General features: G+C 38.1%; 1 protein-coding gene across 1 annotated transcript; it reads right to left on the bottom strand.

Moving 5' to 3' along the window:
• Positions 1-572: 572 nt before the first annotated feature.
• On the bottom strand, positions 573-11475 carry LOC113126374 (tropomyosin alpha-3 chain). The gene is made up of 11 exons (XM_026300355.1): positions 11244-11475; positions 8626-8751; positions 7660-7793; positions 6766-6883; positions 6592-6662; positions 5487-5562; positions 4773-4835; positions 4523-4592; positions 2084-2162; positions 1237-1303; positions 573-909 (listed from the first exon to the last, which is right to left on the bottom strand). Exons 1-10 carry the CDS (start codon positions 11355-11357, stop codon positions 1297-1299), a joined length of 858 nt encoding a protein of 285 aa, XP_026156140.1. The 5' UTR covers positions 11358-11475; the 3' UTR covers positions 573-909; positions 1237-1296.

The raw sequence follows: 11475 nt of genomic DNA, 5'->3' as shown, positions 1-11475 counted from the left end.
ATCCATTACCTGCTTACTCCTTAACCAGGGTCACAGGGATCTGCTGGAACCTATCCCAACTCTCTTTCGGTGGAAGGCAGGGGTACAGCCTGGACAGGACACCAGTCCATCACAGGGCCATATACAAACAACCACACACACTCACACTCACTCCTATGGGCAATTTAGAGTCACCAATCAACCTGACATGCATGTTTTTGGACTGTGGGAGGAAACTGGAATACCCACAGTAAACCCACACAAGCACAGGGAGAACATGCAGACTCCACACAGAAAGGCCAGGTTGCGAACCCAGGACCTTCTTGCTGTGAGGCAACAATGCTAACCACTCATCCACCATAGTGCCTGAGATCAATCCCCATATCCTAAGTTCTATACTAGGGCAAACAATATTTCTTTAAAAACAACCCAGATATTTCAAATCCTACTGCAAATACAGTTGTTATGTGTCCCTTTAATTAGAAAGCCTCTGCATGCTCCAGTAGGGACTGAGCAGTGTTGTTCAGCTATTGTTAATATTGTAAAATGAAATATTACATATTTAGTATAATACAAACAGCCATGGACACAGATTCATTGGCTGAAGCATTTCTTCCCTCCATTGTCTAACACTTGTACAGATGATCACCAATACAAATGTACAATTAAAAGTGAAATCAGACAATAAACATCCTTAAATAGACACATTATGAACAATGGCTATTAGATAACCAGACACAGGCTGAAAAGGATCCAGTTTACCAGATATGCTGAGACACAGGCAAATACAGATTTAAGTAGAGGTTGATATGAAAAAAAGGGTGAGGGGGTGTCCAGTCTGAGAAACATTGAGCCAAAAAAGGATGTTCAGTGGAACACTGAGCCTTAAAAACACAACCTGACAGGAAGGTGGAGCTTCAGGACCTTTAGCTGAAAACATAAGAAGTGAGAGACCGTATGTCATTTACTAAACATGCCTCAGCAATGCAAGTAACACAAGCCAGTGGAGCGTTATTTAACAAGTCTATCATTAATAAATACAGTTTGTCAAAGCTGTGTTTGCAAACTGCAAATACTACAAGGCTTTTGAATGCTCCATGTCTGTCATGCACATATATTTTTTTTCAGATATTAGGCCAGGAGGTACTTTGTCACACTCCTGGCTCCAGGCATGCTTTCATCAGGGGTGGTCATACAGTGACTTGTGACTTCTCCTAAATGAATACCAGTTGTTTATTTGGCAGCCAAGGCCCTTACCTGAGGCCAAGTCATTTTTGTTGAATCTGCTGGTAGCTAAAACTCCCACCAATACGGCTCTCAGGATCTTTGAGAGACACAAACAAGATAACAGCACAAGAAGAAACTCTCCCTGATCGACATCTTTACTTCAGCATCAGTATTATATACTGTGAAAATTTGGGCGAAAACTTGGCAAAAATTTCAGTGAAGTTACTTTATGCTTTCCCAATGACCTCAGACAGGTCCCGCACATTCAAAATACTTCCTTTGTTCCACTCCACTGCCCTTTGAGCCCACTTTTATGGTGCATTCACACACAGGGATTCAAAAGACTAAGTGAGCAACAGTTATACTACAATCAGCTTGTGTGAACAAACTATTACTGTAACATTTGTTACAGAATAATTCAGTGCATGAATGTACATTTAATTCTTCTAGGTCACTGGTGAGATTTAACACCCCATGAAATCATTTTTCAGACGACGGGTACTAGCACATCATGGAGTACACCATGACAACAGTGAGTATGTTATAGCAACAGAGCACAATTCTAACCACAATAGCCACACTGCTGTTCACCCTGCAGGTAGTGATGTACATAGCTGTCAATACAGTATGACATCACTGGTGGTTACAGGTGTAGTTATACATGTAATTTCCAACTGTGGTAATTCTGACTAAACAAACTATGCTATATACTATTTATTTTTGTTGAATTCAGAAGACCATAGGAAAATTTTACTATCAGAAATTAGCGCAACCAAACAGATCCAAATTAAAGGAATCTTACAATATACAGTCTTTCACTCTTGCTTTCAATTTGCATGCTTCTCACTTGACATATACTTGATATATATATACTTACATTGAGGTCATGTCATTAAGGGCATGGTCTAGTTCCTCACTGATGGCTTTGTACTTGAGTTTCTGCGCATATAGTTCATCTATACATCCACACATAGACCAAGGAAAAGTGTGTTAAAAAGGAACAAAAAGAGAAATCAGAAATGCTCAAATTAGTAGACTAGTAGGTAGACTTGTACATAAATTGGAATTCTATAAAATTGTATAATAAATAAGTACATATATCTATATGTCTGGTGGCTGAGACAAAAAAGACATTACTGGAAAACCCTGTTCTTATTAGTTAAACTTTTCTCAGAGTAAGAAAGATATTATTCTGTAACTTTTCACAAATCCCATGTACAGACTAATCCCAGAATTTGACTTGTATACTCTGATTCACAAGCCCAATAATCCTTACTAAAAAAAGAAACCATCCTAAAAACTGAATGGTTATGGTGGTGAACCACATATGCAGGCAGAGTGCATGTGTGATGTCAGCGGCTCGAATCTTACTGACTGCAAACCTTTGCCCACAGTTCTTCCCACTCTATCAACCCACTTTGCCATTTCTTATTCCACCTCTTCACATCTTACTTGAAGATAATAAAGGATGGAAAAGCTGAAAAAAAAGGTCCCACAGTTCACACTGCATGTCAGTTATGAAGTCCAAGGAACTTTTGGAAGGCCTCCATGATAAAACTGTGGGAAGGCATAGGTATCAAATAGACATTCTGTGCTTGACTCTGTAATATAATTAATATTACATTTGTCAAATTCAGTGAATAACACTTTTTAAAAAAAAAAATGTTAATTTCATTTTTGTTCATTTATGCCATGGCTACATTTTTTTGTATGTTGTTCAACAGATCTAAGATCCATCCATCCATCCATCCATTTTCTATACCCACTTTTCCTGAACCAGAGTCACAGGGATCTGCTGTAGCCTACCCCAGCTAGATCTAAGATAAAGTGACTAAATATGTATTTTTCTGGCTAAGGACATCTGTTTATTTAATTTTTTTGACCATCACCTTAGCTGTGCATTAGAAAAGCTGGACTCAATCACTTGAGAGAAGTGAAAACTGTGAACACCTTGTTTCTCTATTGAAGCTTTTTGGTCTCTTTATTCAATTTGCAATTCATTTTATGATTGGCAATTCAATATGCAGTTTGAAAATGCATTTTGCAAATGGAAGTTCAATATGAAAAGTGACAATTCAATACTCAATTCACTTTGAATTATTTTGATTAAAATTTTAAATGGAAGCTAAATTAATTTAATGTCATATTGCCATAGGGTTTTGGTCTCTATTCAAGTGTGCCAGTGTTACAGCTTCCCCAGTAAATTGCATTTTCATTACATTATCAAAATTCAAATTGAAATGCACTCACTCATCAGAGCAGGTCCATGCCTACATCTGCTATGAACTGCTGCCTACTCTGCCTCTGACTGGCTAACTCTTACTGTAAGCCTGACCAATCAAGGCAATAAGTCCCAGGCCATGAGAAGAGGAATAAATCTTTGAGCCTTTGATTACAAAGAGAGTAACAGGTCATCTGAGCAGCTTCAGAATCTCTTTACTAACAGAAAATAAGCAGTAACATTACTCTGCCATCTCCAGACTCACAGGACTGTGTACAAACTGGCTCATGAAATGAATAAAACTCTGGGCAGGTTAAATAATTAAGACAATTGTTTTGGATACAGCTATGCTGTCTGCAGGATAGTGCACACACACAACAGGTTTCTGATGTTCAGATATAACATTAGCAGTGCTGTACAAAGCATGACATGTCTGTTGGTTTTCAGTATACTTCGTCATGCCTTGAATGTGAATGTGCAATGTATCAAAATTTCTATGTGTAATTTAAATACAATGTTTCCACTTTTTTCAGTGTTTATACACTGATTATGGTATATTTTCTATTTATATTGTGTATATTCTGATTACCTTAGCTGTTACTTAGCTGTTTTTCTTTTTATCTTCTACACATCAGCCTCCTCTCTGTAACATGGTTACAATATAGCATAGAAAGATTTATAGGGATACTGGCTGATTCCCTTGTCTCTATAATCCTGGGAAAAAACAGCCTTCTACATTCTGTATGGGTTGTACCAATTTGTCACACTCCTGTTTGGCTAGCCACACTCCAACACCTCATGGCTCTGGTGTTGTGTCATAATGCCACCACCTATATGGATGATGTGATAATTTATAGTGACACCCAGGCAGAGCATGTGCCGCAGTTGACTACGGTGCTCAAGTTGCTGAAGCAGGCTGGGCTCACTGCTAATCCAATGAAGTGCACACTTGGACTGAGGAATGTACAGGGGTGGGAAGGTGCACCACAGGTGGATAAAATTGCTACAGTCTCCATTTGTCTGTATCCCAACACACACTGTTGTGTTAATTATTAGCCTCCCTGCAACCTCTTACAGTGAGTATCAGTGTTGTACCTTCCAGATCATCAATAGTCTTCTCCAGCTTGGCCACAGATCTCTCAGCAAACTCAGCGCGGGTCTCAGCCTGGGATGACAAAGTACCAATAAACTTCTAACCAGACATATTCTGAGATGAACAAATGAATAAACCTAAAGTATATTGTGTCTCAGCACATCTTACTTTTAGGGTGTAGAAAGAATCTAAGTTAAGAAAATACATAAATTGAGTTTGTAATATTTAAAGGTGCTTGTTCTTTTTTCTTACCTCTTTCAGCTTGTCAGTCAGGATCTTGATCTCCTCCTCATATTTGTCCTCCTTTTGAGAATACTAAAAAGAGGAACAACACTATGTAGAGCTATGTAAAATTGTAAAATTGCTTATTTTTGTTTTTTAGATTGAACGAAATAGTAAATAGAATGCCTAGGCTATGGAGCATGGTATCTGAATTACAATAAAAATTTGAGGCGCAGCATTTCTAAATAATTTATTTTGTATAAAGAAATTAAATTCTTATTGTGCTATATTATTATGTACAATTTAGTGGTCTCATAATGGTACTACAGGGCATACTACTATTTCCGTCGTTATTATTCCTCAGAGGGTGGTAATACCTGGGCTAATAAGTACATAGGAATATTATAACAGTGTAACATTTGCGTTAATTTGAAGTGCTATCCCTCAAAGAGGACAACTGAACTCAAATGACTGCCCTCCAATGAACATCATAACAACCATACACTGGATGGATGAAGCATTCAGGTCATTACTATAGAACTGATAACTGTCACTTCACTCACACCTAGTCAGACAGTCTTCATGAATGAAACTGTTGCCATCTGTGACCCAACAATATTCCCCTCTGTCAAAGTCACTTAGCAGGTTTATAATAGGATAATGTAAGCACCTTTCTGCCTTATTTTTCTGCACCTGTATAGACAAACTAACTAAAATAAGCTGAGTACTTGAGCCTGGTCATACCTTTTCAGCCTGAGCCTCCAGAGACTTCAGGTTGTTGGTGACATTTTTCAGTTCCTCCTCCAGTTCAGCACATTTACTGGTTTATTTTTTATTTCATGGAATAAGAGAAGGGGTAGAGGTAGGCACATCAGATTTTTTTACTTTACAGAAATACAAACAGTTTAAATCTCTCTCTCTCTCTCTCTCTTTGTATATACAGTGGGTACGGAAAGTATTCAGACCCCTTTAAATTTTTCACTCTTTGTGTCATTGCAGCCATTTGCCAAAATCAAAAAAGTTCATTTTATTTCTCATTAATGTACACTCAGCACCCCATCTTGACAGAAAAAAAACAGAAATATAGAAATTTTTGCAAGGGGTCTGAATACTTTCCGTACCCACTGTATATATATATATATATATATATATATATATATATATATATATGTATATATATGTATTTTTTTTCTTTTTTCTATTCTCAGCCCTCACCCGGAGGGGCTGAGAATAGAGAATAATTCTATAAAATAATATAAAAGTAAAATCTATTGAATATCCACAGCAACAAGCACAGACAACGAAATGGAGCAGCCATCAGCCACCTCCTCTACATGGATGACATTAAGCTGTACGCCAGGACATCGACTCACTGATCCATACCACCCTGATATACAGCAACGACATTGGAATGTCATTCGGACTGGACAAATGTGGTCGAATGATAACAAAGAGAGGGAAGGTTGTCAGGACTGAAGGAGTTAAACTTCCAGAAGGCAGCATAGCAGATGTTGAGGGAAGCTACAAGTATCTTGGAATCCCACAGGCAAATGGGAACCAAGAAGAAGCCGTAAGGAAAGCTGCCACAGCCAAAACCCTACAGAGAGAAAGGTAAGTCCTAAGAAGCCTGCTAAATGGGAAGAACAAGGTCTAAGCCATCAACACCTATGCCCTGCCGGTCATCAGATTTTTTTTAATATATGTATATATAATGCTTTTAGTTAAAGGATTTTCAACAGTGACCTTCTGAGTTTGAAAGTTATCTAGCACTGAGACGCCTCCAGCACTGGGGTGCTAGATAACTGCACACCTACTAGACAAACCATGAAGCTGTCATATAAATACTTACGCCTCGGCCAACTCTGCCCTCTCCTCTGTACGTTCCAGCTCTCCCTCCACAATCACCAGTTTACGAGCCACCTGCACAATTGGATCACATACATTATAAGGTGATCTTCCACCTTCACTGCCTGGAAACAGCATGGTGCAACAGATTTCAATAGTCAGTAATAGAAAAACTCACTTCCTCATATTTGCGGTCTGCCTCCTCTGCGATGTGTTTGGCCTCCTTCAGCTGAATCTCCTGGAGCTCCATCTTCTCCTCATCCTTTAAGGCCCTGTTCTCAATCACCTTCATACCTCTGCACACACCAATTATTAGTTATTTTTTGCACAGCACCAATATGTCAAAGAAGTTTTTTAATTAGTACAAATAAATAACCACTCTGTGAAACTAAGGACAAGGTAATTATAGGTAAGAATCTGCTGGTGCATTGTATGCTTTCTGTTGGTGGAAGTTAACAGTTAACTTATTTTGTTATATATTTTATTTTCAACTTAAAATATCTGCGATGGACTGGTGACCTGTCCAGGGTGTACCCCTGCCTTTCACCCAAAAGAGAGCTGGGATAGGCTCCAGCAGATCCCTGTGAGCCTGGTTAAGGAATAAGCGGGTATAAATAATGGATGGATGGATGGAATTTAAACATCTTGAACTTACATTATATAAACCCCACCCCACCACATACATCCAACGACACAAAACAAAGGGGAACAAAACAAACAATCAGGAAAAAATACACGAGAGTAACCCAACACCACCTGATAGTTTTTGCTCCAGTGGGTTTAGCACCTTGCTGCAGTGATATGTAGCTGCATTAGCAGCTGTAACATCATTGTTGGCTGTGGTTACAGGTACAACAGAGTGCTGGCTGTGCAGAAGTGTGGTCATAGGGGAAATAAGCCTGAAACCTTCAAACCAAAGGGCAGTTATAAACTACTGTCTACTTTTCGGCCGTACTAACCCAGCATTGCTTAGAACTCTCCATGGGCAACAGTTTGAGCCTTCTCTAAAGTACATGCAATGCTACTCATGCACTCAGCAGATAACAACTGCTAAATCACAGAAAGAAATCACCTTTCACTCTCATCTGCAGCTTTTTCAGCTTCCTCCAGCTTCTGCAGAGCTGTTGCCAGTCTTTCCTGAGCTCGGTCCAGCTCTTCTTCAACTAGCTGGATACGTCTGTTCAGGGAAGCCACTTCTGCTTCAGCCTGGGCACAAGAAATGAGGGTGCTGATTCATTCAGACAAACCAGTCTTCTGCCTACCCCAGAACAGGTCTGATGTGCTAACAAGGCAAAATAGCTTTCCCAGATATTTATTTATTCATTTATAAATACCAGTGCTAACAGCAATAACACATTTACTTTGAATAGACTGAAAAAAATGTTTGCTTTGCGTGTACAGAGAGACTTAGGAAAACATGGTTCTCATGGATACCCACCATATATTGTTTTCCTATTCTTCCCATTGTTCTTTATATATTTAGCATGCTCAAAAAGTTAGTATGCATTGTATATGTGAAATGAAGGCAAATTTAAAGAGAATACAGTCTGGTATATTTTTCTTACATTGTTCTATGATTTTAGATCACCTGAGACATAGTCAAATGTGTTAGACAACTGTAACTTTAACAGTTGACCTGGGAGGAATGGAGGATATACCTAAAATGGACTTGGACCATTGTTAAGCCTGCAGTAAAGGCTGAATGGCTGACATCATGGCCAGAATAGGGTTCTGAATCTCCCCTGACAGCTGAAGAGTCCACATGGGGAATGATGGGAATGGAATGCAAAGCAGAAGAGTGAATCCGCCAGGATTGGTTTACACTGGCAGCATCACAGCTCAGTTCAGGCCTCACATGGTATGCCAGTATGATAAGGTATAGTCGAGGATATTTAAAAATGTACCATGAGTGACAGTTATTTATGAATTATATTACGATATACTCTGAAATAAATGGTCTAGATATACAACATGATGTCACAAGCTGTGAATTAACCACAACAACTACATGTAAGACTTTCGAATTTGTATTACTCACATCAGCAGCTTTCTTATCAGCCACCTCAAGCTTCTCCTGAGCATCCTTCAGGGCCTCAGAGTATTTATCAAGCTCATCCTCCGTCCCCTTCAGCTTCTTTTGCATTTGCAGAAGTTCATCTTCATGCTGATGTTGTGATAAATCAAGCAGACATTTAGCAGAACTACAGAATTCAAAATATATTTGCCAGAGAAGAGATTTTATAGATGCTAAGTACAGCGATTGTAATATAATATAATGAAGTGTATTCTAGTTAAAAGTAACATTTAATTAGTTTTAATACAAAACTCACCTATCCATATACTGATTGGAGTGGCTTTAGCTTATTGTAATAGTTTCTCCAGTTTATATTGAGTATTAAAAAATCCTTCTGGACATGTCAGTGATTGGGGACAAAATCCACAGCACTGCAATTTTGTAAGCTGTTCACTGATTTGACTATCTTAGACAGCACAAGCTTCATATGAACTTTAGATACATTTTGGAAAACATTTCTGAGCAGAAAAAGGACTGCTAAGTTTGCCCCCTAGGTAATCTATTGGAAGCACATTATAAATGTATCTTGAGTGACCAAAAACTGTACTATGGCAGAATATTGTTCTTAGACATATATTGTGAACCATTATTACAAGCTGATTTTTGACGTCTTGCACTTAGATATCAAATCTACCTTGAAAAAACATTTTTGCATAGATTTTGCATGGATAAGGACAAGCATAGGCATGATACAAACACTATAATAGCTGTTCTGCAGCAGAAGCAAAAACCTTCTGTCAGAGATTGCAGGGATGCAAAAAGTCATACAGATGGGATAGTGTTACATACATTTGGATATTCTCTCACGCAACGTTTTTCAAGCCGTTGTGTGGAAAAAACAAAAGAGAGCTAATTCAGTCACCACTTAGTTCACCCCACCACACACTTTAGTGGTCACCACATACAAAAGGGTCAGGATGTCAGTCTGTTTCAGAAATGGTGAAATGAAAATGGTTGGATGCAGCCCTCCCATAATGAGATCATCACGCACTCTTCTGACATTAGAAAAGGGTGGGAAGGGGATGTTGGACAATCTGACAAGCACTTTATAAAAATGTCCATAGACTGTGTAGACATTTTTATCAAAATTGCTGCATTTATTTCTCCAAACAAAACCTTTAAATTTGACCCTATACTTTTATATGAATCATAAGTGATGTTAACATTATTTGGTCATAGTGCTTGATAGAGAAGTCACCAGGAATTTATTTTGGGTGTGGTCCAAGATATTTTTTTAACAATAGGTAATATTATAGTGTGTGTGTGTGTGTGTGTGTGTGTGTGTGTGTGTGTGTGTGTGTGTGTGTAATTACAGTGGGACTAATACCTACTGGCTTCCTTATAGTCAGACCTGACCTAGAATTTGTGCTGGGCAGGTTCAAATTGTTCATAGTTCTACTGGATTATTTAGGTTCCTGTTGCATCTCAACAGGTATCAGGAATGTATAATATGGTTAACAACTGAATGAATTCAAGTGGACTATCTGACCCTTTTTTCACCTACCATTAATAAGCAATCCATAGTTTGGCCATAAACACTCATTTTGTTTAAAAAACCCTTAACTAATGCAAAGAGCAGAAGTCTCACCAGCTTTCAAACCATGTTTTATTAGCACAGATTCATCAATATATTTTTATTGATCATGACATTTCTGCCCACTCTGTACTCAATCCAAACTGACACTGGGGCTTCTGAGAGTCCCTCTCTGTATTGTAAATTCATTAACTAGTAAATGGGTGGATATCAAGCATTTCAACAAAAATAAAATAGAAGTTGTTAACAGCTACATTTAACAAAGTGGGAAGTGTGTGAATAGCCTAAAACATCTGCTCCTATTGCATTTTATGTAATAACATCTGCTGCAGTGTCATGTGTCATGCTACACACAGAGCTGATTATTTACTTTATTTCTGACAAAACATTTACCTGCTCAAATTCTACCAGTCACTAAATTAGTAGAGATTAATTTTACTCAGAACAGGGACAGAAAACTTAAGTATCCAGTTTTTCACAATGACAAGACAAAGGAATTTGTAAATCTAATGCTACACAGGTGACAGAATTTCTGTTTTCTAGTCATTTTTAAATTTAAGCAGCTTTGTTCATGTAGTTAAAGCTGTGCCTTTTCACTCCTGGAATGGTATTGGAATATTTTTTTAAAAAACACATTTGCAATGCACATGCAGGACAGATTATCAAGGTTTTGATTTTAAATCTATAAATGGCCATTTATTATTTCTACTAAGCTTTTCTCCAACAAAGTTGCAGGTTGATACCATTTTGTTGTGTAAAGAAGATTTGGCCTAAGGGTTTTGGTTTAAGATTAGTTAGTCTCTAAATGGAAATTATTCTTTTTAAATGTTTTAGTAGATTTTGGTCCACAGACAATATGAACACTGTAAGAGAAATCATTATAAATATGCTGTTGTAAATGCTCACCTGGTGTGACAGGTAATTTCATAAAAGGCTAAATATTCTTCTCTGCCTCATCTACAAAACTCATATACCAATTTGTTTCGTCTCATACCTTTTTTTAAGACCTTTCTTAGTTGTTGGCATGTAATTTGTGCACATAACCCACCTGTTTACTTCTCTCTTCAGCTGCTTTCTTGTCTGCCTCAGCTTGTTCAGCCTGATCCAGTGCATTCTCCTTGTCCAACTTCAGCATAAGCATCTTCTTTTTGACGGCCTCCATTTTGGCAAAGGTTTGATGGGCTTTTGCTCCTGTGTACAATGAGAAGAGAGGAGAAGACAAATGGATGCACGATGGGTGACCCTGAGAGTCTGCATAAACCAAACTCAAAGATGAAGGG

This window comes from Mastacembelus armatus, chromosome 11 (genome assembly GCF_900324485.2).
Source record: "Mastacembelus armatus chromosome 11, fMasArm1.2, whole genome shotgun sequence".
Classification (NCBI taxonomy): domain Eukaryota; kingdom Metazoa; phylum Chordata; class Actinopteri; order Synbranchiformes; family Mastacembelidae; genus Mastacembelus; species Mastacembelus armatus.
The sequence above is the reverse complement of the archived record's forward strand: the minus strand, read 5'-3'. Positions and strand labels throughout refer to the sequence as shown.

Bases quoted from the DNA above. Each gene is read 5' to 3' on its own strand.
- LOC113126374 (XM_026300355.1), bottom strand. From the start codon at position 11,357: ATGGAGGCCGTCAAAAAGAAGATGCTTATGCTGAAGTTGGACAAGGAG. The intron at 8,752-11,243 runs GTGGGTTATGTG...TCACAACATCAG, and splicing joins CTGAAGAGAGAAGTAAACAG to CATGAAGATGAACTTCTGCA. The intron at 5,563-6,591 runs GTAAGTATTTAT...AAAATAAACCAG, and splicing joins AGGGCAGAGTTGGCCGAGGC to TAAATGTGCTGAACTGGAGG.